Raw genomic sequence first — 22210 nt, 5'->3', positions numbered from 1 at the left:
AAGGAAGAATTTACACCTTCCATCAAAATAGTGCACCGACCCACAAGGCCAAAAAAAAAAAGGGCAGAGTAGCTTAGCCACAAAATATATTAACTTTTGGAACCCAGATTTTTGGCCTGTAACAGCTATGCGATTTTTATGTCTGAGGGAAGGTCGAAATTAGGCCTGTGCCATGTTCCATTCGTCTGTAGAGGCTCTGAAGAAGTCCATTATCCGTACAATGGCAAAACTGGGTACATACGAGGTCTCCTTGGCCTGCCAAAGCTTATTATAAATAATTAGATGTCATTAAAAGTAGCTTTCAAATAATAATATCTTGTTTTTTTTCGTTATAAACTTTAAAGATTTTCCAAATTTATCTGTAGCACCCTTTAAAATCTGTGTGTGTGGACAGTACATTACAACCCATGTTACGAATCGTTATTGACGATTCGTAATAATCGTTAGAAGTTGAGAGGTAAGATGCACAAAACGAAACCCGGATTGATAAATCGACGAACCGATCTCTAGAAGTATCTAGACTGGGCTTAGAGTGTACAGCCTCTCTCTGTATCTTCATTTCTTGATGTGTTGCGACACTATTATTTTTGTTAATCTTAAATAAAAGATGGTTTTGTCCTTATAAAACTTGGTTGTTTAGGCGCCCTCTACTAATTAAATATACGAAGGTGCTTTGAAAATAAATGCCGGCCACAGTTTAGACTGAATTTTTGTTTTGGACGTATCCAAGTTTCATCTACAATAAATAGTCAGCACCAAAACTTGGATTTATTACGCCTAAACTGCAGCAACAGTGCAATACTCGATTTTGGCCATTTCACAAAAAAAACTCACGTCAACTCACTCAAACGACTGTTTCATAGCAACTGTGCGTCCAAAATGTCTTAAACTTTGTTGAATAACCGTCAATAGATGTTAAATAGATTTGATGGCTTTAATTTACGAGTGCTGCCATCCTCACGTTGAGCTCAGAAACTTTTCAGAACAACCTCATTTATGAAATTATTTTTCTTTTGATTTTTTTTAAATAACGGAAGAGTGTTTCCCTATCATAATGATCAACGATTAATTTACTCGTTTTTATTGTTTTGTTCTGTTTCCCCCACTTGAACTACTTTTACTTTACACATTACCTTAGTAGAATGATTTTGACATTTTCTTATGACGATAACACTTCATTCCCCTTCCTCTTCTTAACCTTTCATTAAATCTAATCATTATTATTTAGTCGTAGTAATGGTTGTTGTTAAGGTGTTCAAAACAACACAATGGACGGACAAGTAGTCTTCTTAATGCCTCCTCGTTACCGCATGAAAAAAGGAAGAAAATCAGACTTCCTTCCTCCATCCACATATTTATAGAATATATATTTTTTTATTGTATAGATAACATTATATATATTATATAAGTATAAAAAACCACCATTGCTTATAACTAATTAATCATCAACTTAACATGGAAATGATAAGTAAGTTTTTGTGAAGATTTTCATTCATTCCTTTAATGACGTATTGATAATTTTTTTGTAAAACACAAAATTAATTTAAAATCAATATCGGAAAAGTGCATCATTAGGTATTATATATAATACACCACTTTGACCAATCCGGTCAGTTACTTTTATGGTGGTTCTCGCAACCTTTCTATGAAAAAGAAAAAAAGAGAAGAATGCCCAAAATCAGTAAGTAATTAAACAACTTTTCCCAATTACCATGTGGTCTATAAAAATCGGAACACTTTGAATTTTAAACTTCAACAAGATATAATTTATTAATTAACGGTAGAATAAAAAAAAATTAATGCACCCAAAAAGGTGTAGTCAAGATGGTTGGCATCAGGTCTATGGGGGTCCAAAAGTATCAGAGAGAGTTCAAAAGAAATCAAAAGATTTGTTCAAAAGAGTCTTGCAACGGAGGAGATGGGGTTCTTTCATTGCTGGTGTCAAAAGTGGCCTCTTCACCCTCACAAGGCTCTTTCCACCCATTTCTTTATAGCTCTCTGGACACTCTGGTGTGAAACAACGAGATCTCTTGCATTGGCTGTTTTCTTTAACTAATTTTGATAATTTTTTTGTATTAGGTATTAATCTTCGAGACCAATTTGGGTTCTTTTTCTCCAACGTTTCGGAATTGCTGATGGCGTAGATGGTGGTCCTGGAGTGCGCCAATAGAAGCTCGTCGATCTCGTTTAGGTGATTTCCTCGACTTGTACTTTAGGTAGAGAGCTCAGGTTTTTGTTTGGAAATAATTGTATATTCATTAATTTACCGAAATATGAACTAACTTCAATTAATGGGTGAATAAGTAAGTCTTCAGATTTCAATGGACCACTCGGTATATGTAGAAATATTATAATTTATCTTTTGAATGCTGAAAAGTATGTTATTAATTTTTATTAACCTAAATGTTCATCTATATCATTATTTAATTTCAAAATATGGCTCTAAATCTACTATAATGTAACATTCTAATGATCATTTTCGTGTTTTATTTTCGGTGTTTCGGAGTTAAGGGCGGCCGGTGAAAATGTTGTGACATAGTCTTAATATTGTTGAAAATTGTGCCCAGCTTTTTTTAATTTTTTTCCCCAAAAAATTCAATTTTTGATTTTTTTTCCAAAAAATTTAATTTTTTGGAAATACCTATGAATTATTTGAAATTTTGCAAAAAAAGTTAAAAACCAAGCCCCCTCCCAAAAAAAAAAATATATATAATCCAGTAGACACTTTTGAGTAAGGGCATAGCAAAAATTACTCCGATGTTGATTCTACTCCAATTGCAACAAGGACTTACACTTATTACCCCTCAACACACCCTTAGACTTAACTTCAGTCATTCATGACACACTTTACACATAGATGTTCCATCCTCAAGATTTAAAGCATAAGGATCTTTGGAAAACAAGTTACCAGCTACAAAATCTTGCTCAAGAGAAAATGCTTATAATTTACAGCTCTAACTGTGCATCTAAAATGACATCACTTACAATTTGTTATGCTAATCCTAGTAAAAAGCATGTTATAACAAACATCTTTGATCAATCAGGTTATTGATAGCAATCATTATCCAATCTCACTGTTGGTTGAGTACAAATGGAGGAATTATTTATAATCATTAGATAAACTGGACAGTCGAGGATTTAAAAATGCATTAACGTGTACAATCTACATAACTTGTAGCAGTTGTACATATATACCGCCAATATTTGATACCTGTCTACAAAGGTGATGATGATACACACATTAGGAATGTATTGCTTGTTTGCTTTTTTTGCAAAAATTACACGATAATAATAAATAATAAATTTGTGATCCATGTTATCCAAATTCTTTCATGAGGTTTTTATATTTAAAAAATTGTTACTCCACGCTTAAAAACTTTTACAGATATAGTTATTTATTTTTGCTCAAGATATGTTACATGGTTGAGCATACGAACTTTTTGTATCTGGTTTTACTCTTTTTATCTTCCTTCTTTAATATTATTCAACAATAGTGTGACTGTTATTGTGTAATTAAAAAATAAATGTTGTTATTTTCATTATCTCACCACCATATTACTGGTAAAAATAAATTCTTGTTTAAAGAATTGTACCATTTATGGCCCATTCAGAGATGGTCAACCGTGTTTTTTAAACTTTTGACTAAAATTGATAAAGTTTCAACCGAGACGAAAAGAGTAAACCAAGTAATGGTTCGTTTTTTCAATAAACTACTTTACAGTATTAGTGTTGTGTCTGTTCTTCTTAGTCAGGTTCATTAGGTTCAGTTCAGTCCTGCATATCTGTCTTAAAACGGATAAAGTTCGCTTCTTGATGATGTCACTCAATTTTATTCCTTTTTTTTATTTTAATCAATTTTAGTACTTAAGGAACGGTATAGCCTGGGCTGTTTTCTTTAAATCATCCGGGTCCAATTTGGCCTTTTGAGAATCCCTTCTCATGGAATTGTTGATGGCGTAGACGGTGGTCCTGGAGACGCCCAACTGCTTGGAGTGTTCGAATAGAAATTCATCGATCCCGTTCAAATGTTTTTTCTTGGCTTATACGTAAGCTATAGAGTTCATATTTGTTTTGTACTAATTGTTTATACTTTAATATATTGAAAGATGTATGAATATCAATTAACTATTGAGTGGTCAGATTTTTATGGATCACCAAGTATGAAAATAGCAATTTCAGTTTCAATAGTTAATGGATTTGATGACAAGGAAGTTCCTCTCCATGATAACAATTACTTTCATTCTGTAATTATACATAATTGTATCATCATAGATTTCATCAAGAAAAATAAAGGTGTTATCTACTCCGATCTCATCCCTCAGTCCACGGATCGACTCCGAGTACCCCTCCCCTCTGGAATAATATATTATTCGCTATCCAAAGTAATTTACAATATTTAAATTTCAACTATTCGCTGTCACAGTTAGGAAGAGAAACATAAATTTTCTTAATGTAACCAAAAAAGTTGGAGATATCGAATTTTTGGTCAGCTAATTTTTCAACAATGGGCCAAAATATAAAGAATAAGTACCATCCTTAAATATTAATTAAAGACAAAAATATTTTCCAGACAGAAACTTTATACTAACGAACACAAAATGTAAGGGGTTGACTAGTAAAATAAAACATTGATTTTTAAGGTTCACTCTACTCTACCACTGTTATTATTATTTAGATGACAGGAATTTCAAAATAACGTGTTTTTGTATCAAGCTTCTAAGAAGATTTAAAAAAAAAATATAAAAAAAAATAGAACAATTTATTCATCTCATTAACATTAAAAATATTATACTCAAACTTGATGTGTTAACGCAAAAATAATCTTAAATAAATATCAAAAAAATGAGAAATGTCCATTTTTTTAACCCTATAAGTACCAAATCCTTTTCTAGAGAAGTTTTGAAATTTTTATAATATTTTTGTAGCATTAATATGGATCATTTATTATAAATCCGGGATTTTTTTGTTGTTGAAATGGAACATATGACTACTAATTTGTGAATAGACGATAATACCTTCATTCCAAATGGTACATATATGTACAAATTAGAAGCTCAGGCTATTAATCAAAATCGATATGTAACTTTTGCCGTAATCCTGGTGACTAACATAGAAACTAACTAACAAACAAACATATAGACAAAAACATAACCTCCATTCTACTTCGTTGGCGGAGATTATAACAATAAAAGGATTGTGCATAACATAGCAATCAAATCCGATATTTATACCTAAAATAGATTATTAAAGCAACTGAACACCCCTGTATATACTTTTGGTCAACTAAGCACATGCTTACATGTCTCACACTTTGCGATCAGAAAAGAATACCTACAAATTTCTTAGAAAATAACATTGAATAAACGTGTATTTTAATTTGATTGTAGTTTAGTTCGTTTGTTAATTATAGGAAGGCTGTAAGCGTTGTAAGACTAACACTAACTTGTGCAGTGTGCGAGGTAAAATTGTGAACTTGACTTTAAATCGATCTGGAATAGTTTGGGGCAAATATTTTTAAAATATTAGGTTTCGTTATTAAAAGTAGGTACTATTCTGGTTAATAAATAATACAAAACAAACTTTCAAAAATCAACAGTTGTCAGCATGGAGACGAAAAGGCAAAAGGTGTCGGACTTGCTCACGCCCAAGTGAGTGTCGAGGAGATCATGAAGGTCTTAAGGTGCTCTCACAGTATTATTTACAAGATTAAAAGCAGGATGGATCCAGGTAAGAGCCTTGATAGGTTCTCAGGCAGCGGTATTTTGGAGTTTGTGGACACTGCGATCAACACAAAGTCCTGCCAAATCGATAAAGCAGCATGCCAAAGCTCACAATCCAATGTTAGGGATTTGAATGTGAGAAGGTATGTGAATTTGTTTGTTATCAAAAAGTCCACAATTTTACCGCGCACACTGTACACACACTAAAAAACCAGGTACTTTATCACTCATGAATCTGATACGTACGTCTCCTTGATAGTGTACATAGTTGATCATAAAAGACATTTCTTGACTCTCAACAATAGAGAACTATTCCATTGTATTGCATATTTATTTTGAATATCTGACATTAACTGAATAAATAGATATAGTTCCTGTCAAACGCTTGTCAAAAAAGGAAGAGGGAAGGAAAATTATGATGAGTTCAATCAGGACTTAACTTTTTCTCTTTCCTATTTAAACAGATGCTGTACTCAGATTTCCAACGGCGTAGGGTATTCTCAACTTCCTTTTTTAATACTAATAAAACTATCTCAATGAACGTAAAAACTGTCAAAATAATGGTAAATGCAGACGGGCCCAAAATACTAACTAAGAAAATAGTTCTTTTAATATATTTCTTGGAAAAATATTTTGTTCAATATCTCAAGATTCAGATCTTGATAGTAACACCGATAAAGATTCTTCAATGGCCGTCTTCTTCTTTTTAGTGTGAATTCTTAAAAAGACACTTTGAAAAAACGAGCATATTTTATTGTTTTGTGTGTGTTTTTCACAACTTTTATATTTTTTTAAATTCATGATCAAATCTGGAATCCCATTATGTTTTTTTTTGTTACTAACGATTTGAAAAGGGACGATGAACTGAGTGGATGGAGAATAATGGATCCGTGGCTAATGGTTTTTATTTGTTACCTCCTTCAATAAGATTTATTAAATGCATGCAAGAAATATCTGATCATTCTGCTCAATGGCATGAGGAAGATTGCTCACACACAGAGTAGGTTATAGATGGTCAAAATACAATGTTAAATACTCCGAGTTTAATTAACATGATGGATTCATACTTTGTACAGGTATTTGTTTCAAACAGGGTTGGAGAATTAAAAGGTGCATAAGCTATCTGAGTCTCATTTTTTTTTCAAACACTATCTTCTCTCCAACCAGTTATCAGATATAAAAAATAAAACCAGATTCTAAAAGCTGGATGGATTCTGATTTATTTTATTTCAATAAAATCACTTCCAGCCTCAATTACACTCTCATTATGAGGCCAAAAGCAAAAAAAGGCCTTCATCATATGTTCCCTAGGCAAATCTTGGATTCCTTCTTGATCCGACTGATTAGTTCGTTTTTGGTGTTGCAGAGGGTTCGGATCGTTTTTCGTTCGATTGCGTCCAAAACAAAAAAATCTATCGGATTCAGATCCGGCGAGTTTGGAGTCCAAAAGTATGGCGAGATGAGGTCGTCAAAATGGTCTTGCAGCCATCTGAGACATTTTTCGAGGTGTGGAAAGGAGCCGAGTCATGCTGCCATATTCAAGGCTGGCAACGATGTTGGCCCAGGACTTCACCTTGGTCTATGTTGTCGTTACTAGCGCATATTCCAAGGAGGGATCCATACCTTTTCCAAATATTTGTGACAACCAATTCTTCAATTGACTCCATTTTTTTCTAACTGGTACAGGTTTGAAGTAGCTATATAACAAAGACAATCAACTGCCCAAGTATTTGCATTTGCCCAAAAGAGCACTCTAAAGTGCCGGCATAGATAGCTTGTACACCCTGTACTTATGTATGATGCACACAATTATTATTTTTGTACCTTTATTCAGATGGGAAATAATTATCTAAGATTTTCTGGTGAATATGTATTTTAAGAAATATAATTAAACATTATAGATAATAATTTCTTCATCAGATTAAGGCTTACAAACAAAAGTATACTAAAATCCAATTTAAAAACATAAGCATCTCTACAATAAAATATTCACTGAATAAAATTCAATAAAATAAATCACTAAGATATACATCAATTTTTATATTCATTCCCATCAACATAGAAATAAATAAATAACAAATAACCCACTAAAATTACTAATATATTTGCTCGTTTCTTCAAGCTCTTTCTAAAAAGTGTTAGTATCTTCCACAAAGTCAAAAAATATCTAGATGAGTTTTTATGGATTACATCTAATAATATCAGAGGACCAGTCCCAAGCACGTTCGATTGTCTTATGAATCTGCAATTCGAACGCTCCATATATTGGAACCGCCGAAGTAAAAATTACAAGAATATTCACTACAACTATGGTTTCTCCTATAGGTATATTTTTTTGCTAGGTAATAACCCTTCACATTAAATAAAGTATTCTGAATCGATTTAGTTTTAGGAGTACGATCTTTATTTTTCGATGACACGCCGAACATAACTATTGCTATCATTATATTAACAGCTGTCCTCTAGACCCCAAGGTTCAATCTAATAAATAATCTCAGAATATCTAACTGAGAACATTCCAAAAAAACTTCTATTATGAGTTTGAATAATTTACCACAATCTTTACATAAAGTTGTAAAATGCATAATCTTGGTTTTTTGGAATTGAGCTGTGAATTTTCTTCCATAAGCTAATCAAGAAGTTCATGAGATAATCCTATGTAACCAATTACTGTGTAGATTTAACTCCCTAGACCATTTATCACAGCTGGACAAACCAAAGTACTATTAAAAGCGTGGTGGAAGTCAAACATCAGGTGTACACACTTTATGGTATAACCTTCTATTTATATTAACCTTGGACCCCCCTCCTCCATTTAGATTATAATCCCTAAACTAATCCGAGAAGCCGGATGTACAGTCCTAATATTGATACTGGTATTATTTTAAAAAAAAACCCGAGGTCATTTGGCTGATTATAGATTGGATCTACAGTAAAAAAATTATCCGATTTATATTGTGTTTTAAGTCATTCGGAAGTTGCTGACAACGGAATTTTTACTACTGTTGTGAAAAAAGAGGCCTCTCGATTCTTTTAACAGACTTTCCACTAGTCTTTTTTACGTCCATGCCAACTGAAAACTGATCCACCTTATTTTTATTGTCAAACTCGGATAACTTAATTGCCGGGTTTTTATCAAAAACCTTCATTAACTCCTTGAGCTTCAACATGGTTGGTCTACCACTGTTAGCCTTGTCCTGAAGGTTATACCAATAGTTAAACGATTTTTTGACTTTACATACCTTACTGACTTTTAGGGTCTTCATTAGGTTAGATATTGTCTGAACAACTTGAACAATGTAAGATTTTTTTTCTTCTTCCTCCATGATCTTGGCTTTTTTGTTTATGTTCTATAGATCAATTGAAAGCTGATAATTTAAGCATTAAGTTATGTCACTAGATTTTTTTAATTAAACGCACAAAATTTATCAAAAATGAGATAGAAAATGGTCACAATACTTTTTCCCATCCCAGTATAATTTAAAGTCTATAGTGTTACAAATTTTCTTGAGTTAAGTGTAAAATAGCTTTAAATTTCTAATCCATTTGCTAGTGTAAACTTTGGACTCCAAGTCAAATCCAGAGTCTTTGATTATGAGACCAAGTAGAGTTACAAGTCTTCAAAATATGGACTCAAGTCCAAGTCTTGTCGCAAGTCTAAAAATCAACACTGGTTATTGACTAAACTTTATATCCATATTTATAATTTATAAAAAGTCATCGATAATTAATAAATTAACGGCGTGAAATATGTTCTAAAGAATGATGAATGAAATTTTTTAATTCAGCTAATTTGTATTTAAATAAAAAAAAGTTCCCTCCAAAAATGAACATCCTTTAATCTCACTAAGCACATCTGATATTATTTAAAAACATTTTCAATATATCTTTAATTTTTCAATATAAAATCTTAAATCTCATGATAAATGCATGGCATCAATAAAAGCTTAAAGTTTGTTTAAAGGTTAAGTATCCACTTTAAAAAAGTTCATGCACAGTTTTTTGTTTGGTGAGACCAGTTGTGTATTACAGCGTTTCAAAAAAGAAGTAAAAAAAGAGAAAACTCGATACTTTCTTAAGTATCACTAGGACCAAGGTGAAAAGGCGGGTAAAAATTGTGTTGTTTATTAACCTCATACAGTATCGAATGCAACAGCAAAGTTATTCAGTTAATGGTAATATGAACGTTGAAAATGCCTATAAAATAATGAAAATTGTCAAGTTGGACGGGCATGTGAGCACTTATTCCATTGCCAGGAACTGAAAATTCGCCAGAAAAGCGTTTGGAACCACTTAAATCGGATAATCTTAACTATGTTAATTTTATTCCCAAAATAAAGGGAAAAAAGGCTTCGAATTTTTTACTTCACCTAAGTACCACAATGGGAAAGTATTCAAAATGCATTTCACTTAATTTGGTCAAAATTTATGAACAATATAACCTACAGTCTTGATTAAGAATAATTTATTTTTGAAAAAAAAAAGAAAAGATTAAATATAGAAAAATGAATATTAAGTGCGGAAGATAATATAATAAACTGTAGAAATTTATCAAAGACACTCTTTGAAGAATATAAACCATGATTGTACTTCATATTTTAAAATTAAGAGGATTAATCTAATCTACCATTGATTTAAGTGTAGAGAGCATTGCCGTCTTTATATGATTACGATAGGCTTTAATGGGCTAAGGAAGTAAAGGCTTATTTGTATATGTCTCATCAATACAAAAGCAAGCAATAATAAGTTTTTATCAAAATTGAGTCTGGATAAAATTTTCACTCTTTGACGAATTATCGTCAATTTTCATCATCGGGTTTTCACGTTAATTCCATTTAAATCTTAGGAGACATACTGCCAACTTTATAACTAAATAAAGCTTTGGAACCGGAATCCTTAAGGATTGATATTGAGAAGGCCCTGTTAAATTCATGTTATAAAAGTATCTATGTAAAATCTATTTTTGTACTTGGTCAATCTGGTGAACTTTACCGTTGCTGTTATGAGCTCATGTTTTCGGGGGATATAGCTCTTAAGGAACATGTCTTTTACGGCATTGCTGACTGTCCCTTCACTAAGGTCGTACTTTTTTGCGAGCTTGGGGATCGAAGTTTGAGTATTTGCAAGATTACTGTGTCCCAAGGCACTCATGATCTCCTCCGATAACTTTATGTTGTGGCCCCCATTCACAAGCTTCTGTTCATAGCTATCATCAGCTTCAAACGTCTTTCTTATCCTCAAATGAGTGGACCTATTCACTTCCACAATTTTGACATCCTAAAAAACAGGAACTCTCCCGTGTAGACAATCAAGCACTCTACGTTTCTTCGACGACATTACGAAACTGATATTGTTTTTTTTTTTTTTTTTTAATGTATTAAGTAAAAAGGAAGGTCCTCAAAGTGTTCTTTCAATACCCTACGTATTTTTTTTTTTTTTTAAAGTTTTAATTCATGATTCCTTTTAGCTTAATCACACTCTACTAGTCAATGGAAATTGATAAACGTATCATTTCATTTTTAGAAATATTACAAAGTTAGACTAATTTAAAAACTTCATATATCGGGTGTAGAAAAAATATTGAAACCTGCCTTTAAGTAGTCATTAAAATACTCATAATTGATCAGGATGATGTTGTACATAGACAATTTTATTTTATAATATTTTTTACTATAACTATGCACATTAACCATGAATCTGGCCATCATCAGCCTCAATGACAGCCTCCAACTGCTTCTGGACCCCCTTGCACACATTGGCAACGTAGTCCTTTTCATGATCATCCGCTGCTGGCTAACGTAGGTCTTCATGGCATCTTTGCGGGCCTTCTTCTCAATTTGCCACCAAATGGAGTTCTTAGCGTACTCTGACATTTTCATCGTTGTATTGATCTTAAAGGCCTCCATTGTGTCTCCTAGCTTCACTTTGTTGGGGTTTCAACTGTTGGGCTTGTTCTTAACGTTGTCATTCATCAGACAAACGATTTCTGATCCGACAAACTGTAGGCTTGCTGACGTTTAAGGCCTTGATGATATCCGAGGTGGTCATCCCGGTGCAGATTAAATAACCTATGATGGCTCTTTTTGCTTCCATTGCGACATCTATAGAACTTTTGTTTTCAACATGTACATCAATCAAAGCCTTAGAATCTAAGCTATTAAAAAATAATCGGAACTTTAAAATTTAATCAACAACACCTATTCAAAACTGTATTTTTAGACGATCTCATTACTTTTTCCATACTCGGTACAAATATACAAAGTTGTATTCCTGTATTTTTTATATAGATGCTTATCAGCTGTCATACTGTGAAAAAAAAACCTTTTTTCGAATCTAATGACAATTCTCTTATTTATTTTTCCCCCTTCTTTCATTCCACGACTAACACTCAACTACTTATATGACTATAACCATATGTGAGTAATCAAAATTCCTTGCTTTTATTGTTGTGAGAGGTTATTCATAAGTTCAACACACGTTTATAGTATTTTTTGTAAATACATATATTCCTCAATTATCATTAGAGATGGATCAAGTAATAATAATGAAGCAAGTAAAAAAAATGATCTTATCTCTTTTTGGGTTCTTCTGGAAGAGTCTTTATTCTCACTTTATCATGATTTGGATCTAATAAATATAACATGTACTTATTCTATGGATTTCACTCATTGCAACAAAGGAAAATAATAATTGAATTGTATGCTGTAGTTGTGTAAACATGTTGTGTTTATTGACATCGACATTCATACAATTTAGAAAGAAAATCCCACAAATAATGTTTCTCACTCATCAAATATTGGGCTTATCTTTTACAAATGGGGTGCACCACCATAAAAACAATCTTGAACAAAAATCAAGAGAATAAGAATATCCAATTAAATTATTAATAACTATAATGAGTCATTGATAATTTTTTTTTAACACAAAATTAATTTTAAATCAATATCGGAAAATTGCATCATTAGGTATTAGATATAATAAATCACTTTGACCAATCCGGTCTGTTACGTTTATAGTGGTTCTCACAACCTTTCTTTAAAAAAGAAAAAAAGAAAAATGCCCAAAATCAGTCAGTAATTAACAAACTCTTCCCAATTACCTTGTGGTCTATAAAAATCGGAACAGTTTGAATTTTAAAATTCAACCAGATATAAATTATCAATTAATAGAAGGATTCCAATAAAGTGAATACTATAATTGTATGTGTGTCTGAGCTCTCTTAATCATCAACTTAACTGCCTTTAGCAGCAATTATGGCTTCCAGGTGGCGAAAAAAGCCCTGGCACCGGCTGCCGATATGGTCCTCTATTATAGCTTGCCAGTGCTGGCTGACAGAGGCTATAAAGACCACGGTGTTGGGTTGACGGGCACTGCAGGTCTTCCCCTCGACATGTAGTCGAGTGGTTTGGCATCAGGGCTGTAGGGGGCCAAAATTGTTAAAAAAAACTCAAAAGATTATTGCAATAGATGAGATGGGTTTGCTTCATTGCTGGTATCAAACGAGGCCTCTCCACCTTCACAAGGCTCTTTTCAACGACTTTTTTGATAGCTCTCTGCACAATTTGTAATGAAATCCCAAGATCTCTTGCAAGGGCCCCCTTTTCTTTACCCCTTCCAGGTATAGTTTGGTCTTCTTCTTCTCGGACGTTTTGGACTTGCTGACGGAGTAAACGGTGGTCCTGGAGACGCACAACTGCTTGGAGTGTGCGAATGGAAGTTTGTCATTCACGTTCAAGTGTAATTTTCTCGACTTGTACGCCAGCTAGATAGCTCAGATGTGTTTCGTTTTGTAATTAATTGTATAAGCTTGAATATATAGAAATATATATTAATTTCAATAGCTTAACCGTCATGAATTATTAGTTTGGTGTTCGGATTTCAATGGACCACACTGTATACATACAGCCCAATCATTGATATACAAATTTAAGTTAATTATAGGCATGGTATTCAAATTTGAGGGATAAGTTACGATACTCATGAGTTTAATACATTCCATAATCAGTTTATTGTTAAAGTTAATCTTCCAGCATGAGAAGAATTACTGTTATTATAGTAAAAAACTAATATATACTCTTCAGAAATTTCTGGAGCTTTGTATAGTTTTATGGCTATTATACCAGAAAAAATTGTATAAGTAAGTGACTTGGCTAATTGAATAAGCAAATATTCGCTGAACTATAGAATTATGAAATCATAATCCACAAAATCCACGAAAAATAATATGGGCAATAGGGAAGGGTCCTTAGGTCAATGAGGCATAGTTCTACTTCGCCTGTTGTTCCATCAAACATTCACTGACTTAATATAATTTCCTTTTTTTAATGTCACTCTGAGCTTTAGCTACAGCACACGTGTTGCTACGTCCTTGTTTCTAGAGGTGTATAAAACATGTCCTGGAACGCGGAAGAAACTTTTTCTAGTTGGTAATCTGAACAGATTTTTTATTTACCAATGCTGTTATCATTAGTGTTTAATTCTTGAAGACAGAACGTCCAATTATCAAGTAATAACTATGGTGTGTGCTCATGAAAGACGAAGAATGGTAATGAGGGCTTGCTTGGGTGTTATAAGTGTAAGTTCTTGTTGGACTCACAGTAGAATTGAGCATCGACATTAGACTAATTCCACCCTAGATGTTTGGCTATATACGGAGTGAGATTTGTGTGTATTTCCTTTCTCTCACGACTATAACGCTATAACAGCTAATCTGCTCTCCTGGCAAACATTCTTAAAATTGTCAGGGGTATCCTACCTGTCCTCAACTCTAGCAGATCAAGAAAGAAAAAGTTCTGAAAGCTAGATTTATTCCTTTTAGAATGTCCTGCAACCTGTAAAAAAGTAAAAATAAACAAAAGATTGTACCTAATCGATATATAATTTAGTTAACTCACCTTATTTCGTCTTGGATAAAAAAGAAGCTTTTACCGAGAACGTGTTCAAACAAAAAGCAACAGAAAAGAAGAAAGATAAGTGCAGCAATGAACCAATCCGCAGAATCTCCATGTAATAACTGTGAAAATAATCAAAGATTAGACCAGTCAATCGAGAATGAAATACGGGATCTTTTATTAGAGTGAAATAATATTGGCTGAAAATAGCAATGAAACATCCTGAGAAGAGAATGGAACTTCAATAACCAGAGATTTATAAAATATGCCCTGGAAAGGAGGAGCTAATTTTGTAGTTGCAACTTGAGCATTACTTTTTACTGACTAAAGCTATTACAAAATTGATTTAACTATTGAGATGGAAACATCTAAGTATAAAGTAATAACTAGTGTGTGTGCCAATGAAAGACGGAGAGTAACAATGAAGGTTGTCTCTGGAGTTATAAATGTTAGACCTTGATGGAGTCAGTGATAGGAGTAATTCCATCCTGGAAACCCTTACTATATAAAGACTGGGATTTGAGTTTATTTGCTATCTCTCACTGCAACTGATCTAATGAATCATTATGATGGCTTAGCTGCTTACCCACCAAATATTCTTCCAATTGTCAGGATTGCCAAGTTCATTTTCCTTATATTTTATTTTTAAATAACGTAGGACATATTTTATGCACCATTGTTTATAAATAACAGAAATATAGAAGACTTCATCAACACGACCAGAGAGATGGGTCCACTCCTAGAATATAAAAGCATGGGCACAATGATTAGAATGAAATTAAAACTTATTGAAAGAGCTAATAACTTATATAAAAGTACCGAAAAAAAAAAATAACCATCAGAACACAAACAATTAGCATTTCAAGTTACCACTAATTTATAGTTAAACATGAAACATACTTTTTTATACTATATTCGTCTAAGAAGCTGAACGGAAACCGCGTCCCTCAGATTATATTAATCCTTTTTATAAAATAAAAAGAATAAAAACAAACATCTCGGTACTCAAGTGTTTAGTCACGAAACCTTTTTCTATCACAGATTAAACAATCTTATTCAGAAAACTTTATCCTTCTTCTTCTAATAATTTTGAAATAACCAATTCCTTGTACTAACATGGTGTACACAATATATAACTGTATAGTTTTTTAACTTTTTATTAAAAATTGCACCATAAGGTTTTTGGAATGAGTTGGTAAGTTTTGAACTGTGTGGAAACGTGCACACAGAAACAGTGGTTCATGTTCCGTTTAGTTTAAAAATATATTATATATGTAATTAAATAGGTTGATTTTTTATGATTTTTAATTAAACTTTGGTTTGTTAATAATTCACGTCATACTTACCTACTTAATTTCAGGTTGATTTTAATTGATTTTTTTTATTTAAACAAATTTCTAAACTTAAAGCAATATATAAAATACGTAACATTAAGTGAAAATACAATCACAAAACCTTTAGAAAATGACAACATTATTTCTATCTTTTTTTTTTATTACTCAATGTTTAATAATATACGAGAATATAATTATTCTCGATAAATTTTTGTAAAGAATTATTATTAAATCAATATGAAATCACTAAATTTGAATTTTTTTCAAGAAATTACATACAATTCTGCACTATTTGCAAATTTTGAAGCTTTTTTATTTTGTTTACTAGTCTTTATACATATTTATAAAATAGAGTTTGTGTCTGTCTGGTGTGCATGTGTCCTTTATAAGTGCCCATGCACAATAGGACCCATGGAGGCCTACATTTTTCATTTGTACCTCGTTAGAACATGGTCAGAATAAGACAGGGGTGCCTATTTTCGGAGGGGTGGGGGGGTCATAACAGTCAGCCGCTCTACAGTGTCCAAGACGATCAAGAATGAGGGTGGGACCGTGAGCGGTCTATCCTCACCGAGGCCTACCTGAAAAATCGCCATGAACGCTACAGAAAGCTCATCAATGACAATATGCAATTATGGGAAAGAGCTTATGCCCACCACAGAGTCCAGATCTGTATCCTCTTCATTACTCTATATGATGGCACATCGAGAGTCAGGTCTGTCAAGTGTGCCATAAAACTATTGAGGATATTAAGGTTTCCGTCGACTAAGCCTGGGCTCCAAGGAATACCTCATCAGGGTATGCTGGGGCTTCCGGAGTCCGTATTGGAAGCTGATGGTGGCCATATTTGATAATTATAAAGAAAATCAATTATTAAGTAGGTATGTAACAATGTTTCAAAAAAGTAATAAATGAATTTGAAAATGGGTTTTCACGTTGTGTAGGGAGTGTTTCTTCCCATAAGTACCTCAATTATTACAATCATTTGGCTATTCACTGAGAAATCCGGAGATTCGTGGTCAAAAAATAAATCCGTAAGAACTGGTTTCTTATGACTGGTGTATTAAATATGACCCACGGATGATAAAATTGTTCTATTTTTTATTGGTTACTAAAAATATCGTTACACTCGACTAGGATATATGTGTTCTCCGTCAATTCTGACAGATGAACAATGGATCAAGGTAAGGAAGAAGAGAATGGCCCACTTAAGGCAACCACATTGTGAATAAAAATATTTATCAGGTCAACTTGTATGGTTCTTGGAAGATGGGACGAAGGGATGGAGGTCATGGATCGTTCAATACAAAGACGGGCATCCTTGATCCTATTGGATACTAAATGAAGGATATCAGCTCCCTTGTGACGAAATGGGAGTGATGTGAAGCTCCATTGTTCTCCAACATCGTCAAATCTGGAACATAAAGTGGTCAGTGATTATCGATATCATCAGGTTGTAAGTGCTCCCCAAAGTTATCACACCATCACAGCTCCCAAGGGTTTTATCCCACAAAGGCCATTAGAATCACTGTTATAACATACTTCGAAGATCTGGCTAATACAGAGTCACCAGCTAAGACCTATGATGTCTGAGCCACTGAAGGACCGACCATACAGGAGCGTACCACTAGTTGCGCAGGCCTCCAGAGCATTACTGAACCTGACTTCTTGTACTATTAGTAACTTTACACTGCTAATATTTCAAGGTCTCATTTCATTTAGGTTATGTGTAAAAAAAAACATGTTAAATTATGGACTCCATAATTGTTCGATACATCACTAATATTTATGTTGTAATGAGATTCGTTTTTCTTTTGTAAATGATTGCAGTTGTGTGATTGTAAATAAAGAAATCAGGCGTGTATGACAGTTAAGATTAAGATAAAAGAGAGGGGATTGTCCTGGGCTATTTTCTTTAACAGCTTGTCTTTTTTGACAGAGCTTTTCTTCCTCTCTTGTACACAAGCGAGATAACTCAGGCTTGTTTGGCATTGTGACGAACTGTTTAAGGTTGAATATATCGAAGTATGAATTAATTTCAACAAATCAACATTCATTCATTATTAAATTAGTAGGTGTTTGTATTTGAATGGACCACCTGGTAAATAAATTGAAGAAAGTATCATTCAAAACTCCTTTAAAAATATTTTATGGGGTTAATGGATTAAGTCCAATGATATATTTTTGTAGGAAATACCCATACTAAATGACGTATTAAATAAAAAATTTAACCAAAGGTTTAATTGTGGCGTAAAGCAATTAAATGGTTACCCAATTGCCCTCTCTATGTTCAGATAATTGATATGTTCTTAATAAGTCCTTTATTAAACTAACAATAAACTTACTGAACTGAACTTAATGCATTTTTGGAGCTTGTGTAATATTTGATATTTTGTACATATACATTTTTTTTTACCAAATATATTATTACATTATATTTTTAAGCATCAAATATGATAAATTTGCCCCTGATAGTGTTAGTTGTGAGAGATTATCCATTGAAATATATTTTAAGTCCTATTTAATATCAATCGTATATTTTTGACTTATTTATAACATTATTTTAAAATGTTAAGTGCATAATGTTAGTATCCAGGAAACTCACTAGAAAATATGTAAAAACATAAATTACTTGAAAATTCTGAGTGAGAGAATTTTTTTTTTAATTATATAAGTGGTAATGGTTCTAACTGTACTTTTGTGTAGGGCTGGATTTCGGGTTTTCGGGAGAGCAGAAAGGGGAACAAAAAAAGAATATCAGTAGTGATGAAAATCTTTTGTACAATGGGCTTGTTAAAAAAGAAAAAGAAACAGAAAATCGACATGGTAACTCTTAAAATTTGAAAAATGTTTTGGAAAAGAGAATGAATCATGCTTATGACGTTGTTTTTTAAAAATCTGTTACAATTTATTCTCAAATTGGTAGAGGGAGAGAAGGAAAATGCCATTTGCTAGAATTACTCCAATATCGATCACCAATTCTAATCATTAGCATTTCCCCTTCATCTGGGAAGAGTTACTACCACTTTTCGGAAGGGTTGCACCCTTTACCATTGTCAACATTTCAAGTGTTCTGGACCACTCATTTTAATTTTTTACACAAAATATAATGCAAATTCTTTGATGTATGTTATTCAATAGCAAAATATCGCCGAACACGCAAAATACTTCTAACTGTTTTGCCTCTATAAGCTTTGGGGATTTTCAAGATTTTTGAAAAAAGCTCTCTTCGATTAAGTCTGCCTACTTATATCCACCGTTGCTATCGAATCATAGACAGGTTTAGCATACCAAACAATCCTTGGAAAAACACCCTATGAGGGAGAAAGTGAACTCAAGTACTCATTGGAGAGGTCTGAGCTGAGCATTGCCCACGTATATATGCACGATTTAAAGATTACAGATCACTAAATTAGTTCGGTTCTAGTCGATAGGTCAATAAGAACCTTTATATAAATTGTAGGCAAAACTCTACTCAAGAATACTTCATCATTATTTTATTGTTAAACAGAGAACATAAAAGTATAAAGTAATCAGTACTGGGGGAAAGACAAGAAGTAAAATAAAATAAAATTAGGTGTCCCTCTTAAACTCGGAGTAGAATTATTGAGGATTGTCAACGGAGTAATTCTGATCTATATCATTTTTAGATACAGAGTCGTATTTTTTTCTCCTTTATCTCATAGCTGCTCGCAGCTAATTTTATGAAACGTAATGACAACTATGCTGCTCTATTGACAAACATTCTTTAAATTTCAAGGGTAACCAGATAATTTTGATTTATTTTCTTCTTATAAGCCTGCTCATTGTAAAAACAAATTAACTTATTCACAAACATTTTTGTGCAGAGGTAATTTATTCGAGTAATTTGACTGTTTCATGACGAAAATGAGCTATAATCAGTTATCAATCAAAAATTATAATTAGCAAAAATCTTATATGAACCTTCTTAGAACATAGATTTGTAGTAATCGCCGCAAGCTTTAGCTCCTTTTCCATTAGCTTTATTGTAGTTTGGAATTGCAACTATACATTGAGCGAACCAATTCTCTAATTCTTTATATTCAGACAGACACACAACGTCAGCAGCTTTGATAGTACTATAAGTTGATATCCAAGCAATATCCGCAATGGTTAAATGATCTGTACCAGCTGCATATCCAGTTTCTTTGACCATATCATTAGCCCAACCCAATACTTCTTTTAATTTTTTCATTGCCTCCGGTTTTACTTCCTCTTTACCAAAAATCTTAGGGTACACCACTTCAGCAAAACTCTTGTAAAAGACACAACTGTCAAAATACAATCTCTGATTGACCCTGGCAAGTACTTTTGATTCAAAAGGATATAGTTTTTTTGATTTATCAAACTGTATTGCAATATATGAAGCAATGGCTCTACTCTCGTTCATAACGAAGTCACCATGCTTAAGAACAGGGACACTATGCTGTGGATTGAGTGCTAGAAATTCAGGTTTCATGTGATCGCCGATCCTCAAGTTAATCTCTTTGACTTCATATGAAATTCCAGTGACTTCAGCAGTCATGAAAGCAATCCTGCATGGAGGTGAGCTTTCTATTCCATAAATTTCAATGGCACTCATGTTTATTTTCTCAATAAGAATGGTCCTAATTACTCAATGTCAGAATAATAACTAATAGGAATTTATTTAGAAAGATAATTGATATTATGAAGCCCAGAGCTAACTTAAATGACATTCATGTAATAGCCAATAGCTGGCGAGAACGTAATCTATGTACACTGTATGCATAGCAGAGAGTTATCTATCAATTTATTTAAATATTCATATTTACATTGACATATTGACATTGATATATACAAAGTCCGAGATAACGCACTTCTGACGCGTATCGAGGTTATGTTTAGTTAGTAGCATCTCTTGGAAGAACACACACCAACTTTTAGCCAGATCGGTTTATTTCTTTATGTTTGGCATTCGTTTGCACTTTTCAAAAAATGGGCGAAAATTAGTTTCATGTGTTGATTAAAAAAAGTAGACCTGTGAAATTTATAAATTACAGATTCTTATTAAAACTATTTAATTTCAGTGTCAAGCCTATCACAGGCCTCTTTTTAAGTATACATTCGACTATTTGAATCTAATAAATGTGGCTTTATTCCATAAAAATATGACAAATGCCCTTATGAGTTTATGTTATACCATTGTACCGTGTTCCCTTCCGCTTCCGCTTACAGGTTTCTATTATTATATGGCTAAGGTGATCTCCTCAAAACATTCTTCAAATTTTCAAATTTTTGACGTGAAAGAAAAAACATTCATGAGAAAACATGGGGAAAAAAATTCAAAAAAACCAAGCTCCTCCAAAATCAAATATATATAATCCTACAGATGCCCCTGGAATGACTTCATTTTCAATTTTCAATACTATTCCGACTTATAAATGTGCAAAAAAATCTTTAATGTTATTCATGATCACAAGCACTTTATACTTAGATATTACTTTCCCAAAAATTTAAGAATAATGATAACAGCTTTGGAAAATGTAAAAAAAAAGAAACATGTTCAGACTGCCAACTACAAAAAGTCTAGCACCCATTTAAGCTCATATTTTGTACTACTTTACTTTGAATTGTTCAAACAATTTTTCTTAATCTTAATACATTAAATTTATTTTTATATCTTCGTGCATTCACATCCTTGAAATGAATATTATGTTTAATTTTTTAATAAGTTTTTGAATAATGATATTATATATGGTTAATTTTCCTGTCAAACTAGTGGTAGTTTATTTTAATTATTATATAAAAAAATGTTGAATAATTTGTATCCTTGGAAAAAAAAACAACAACAGCACATTTTTGATTCAATTTATTGTTCTACACCAAAAAAACATTGCGCTAATATGCAAACTTGTACGAACAATTAATCGCAAATGTTATCATGAAATGATAAGTATATTGATTTTGATAGGAGTACCGATCTCTTTATTGTATCTTTCCTCCAAAATAAAATGGAAGAAAAGGTCCAAAATCAATTGGTAGTTAGCCAATTCTTTCCAACTATGGAAATAGTCAAGAATAATTGTTCACATGATTAACCAGAGTACATTTCTTATTCTACCAATCAACGTACATAAGACTGATAAGGGGAACGATATCAATTTTATTATTGTATCTCACAATCACGCAAATATGCCCAGAATCAGGTGGTATTTAGCCAACTATGGAAATATTACACAAGAGAACACTCATTTTGTAAGGATAAATTCAAGCTCACAAAGGA

General features: G+C 32.6%; 1 protein-coding gene across 3 annotated transcripts; it reads right to left on the bottom strand.

Annotated features, from left to right (window-relative positions):
* Window positions 1–15331: 15331 nt before the first annotated feature.
* On the bottom strand, window positions 15332–20622 carry LOC121118427 (glutathione S-transferase 1). Of its 3 annotated transcripts, none has more exons than XM_040713012.1 (2): window positions 19891–20622; window positions 15332–15350 (listed from the first exon to the last, which is right to left on the bottom strand). In XM_040713012.1, exon 1 carries the CDS (start codon window positions 20546–20548, stop codon window positions 19895–19897), a length of 654 nt encoding a protein of 217 aa, XP_040568946.1. In that variant the 5' UTR covers window positions 20549–20622; the 3' UTR covers window positions 15332–15350; window positions 19891–19894. The 3 variants fall into 3 exon arrangements, with proteins under 3 accessions (XP_040568946.1, XP_040568945.1, XP_040568944.1); XM_040713011.1 differs by lacking the exon at window positions 15332–15350 and adding an exon at window positions 17030–17359; XM_040713010.2 differs by lacking the exon at window positions 15332–15350 and adding an exon at window positions 19421–19838.
* Between the last annotated feature and the right edge of the window lie 1588 nt (window positions 20623–22210).

The sequence above is a fragment of the Lepeophtheirus salmonis genome, chromosome 5 (genome assembly GCF_016086655.4).
Source record: "Lepeophtheirus salmonis chromosome 5, UVic_Lsal_1.4, whole genome shotgun sequence".
Taxonomy (NCBI): Eukaryota; Metazoa; Arthropoda; class Copepoda; order Siphonostomatoida; family Caligidae; genus Lepeophtheirus; species Lepeophtheirus salmonis.
Note: the sequence above shows the minus strand (reverse complement) of the source record. Positions and strands in the feature narration are given on the sequence as shown.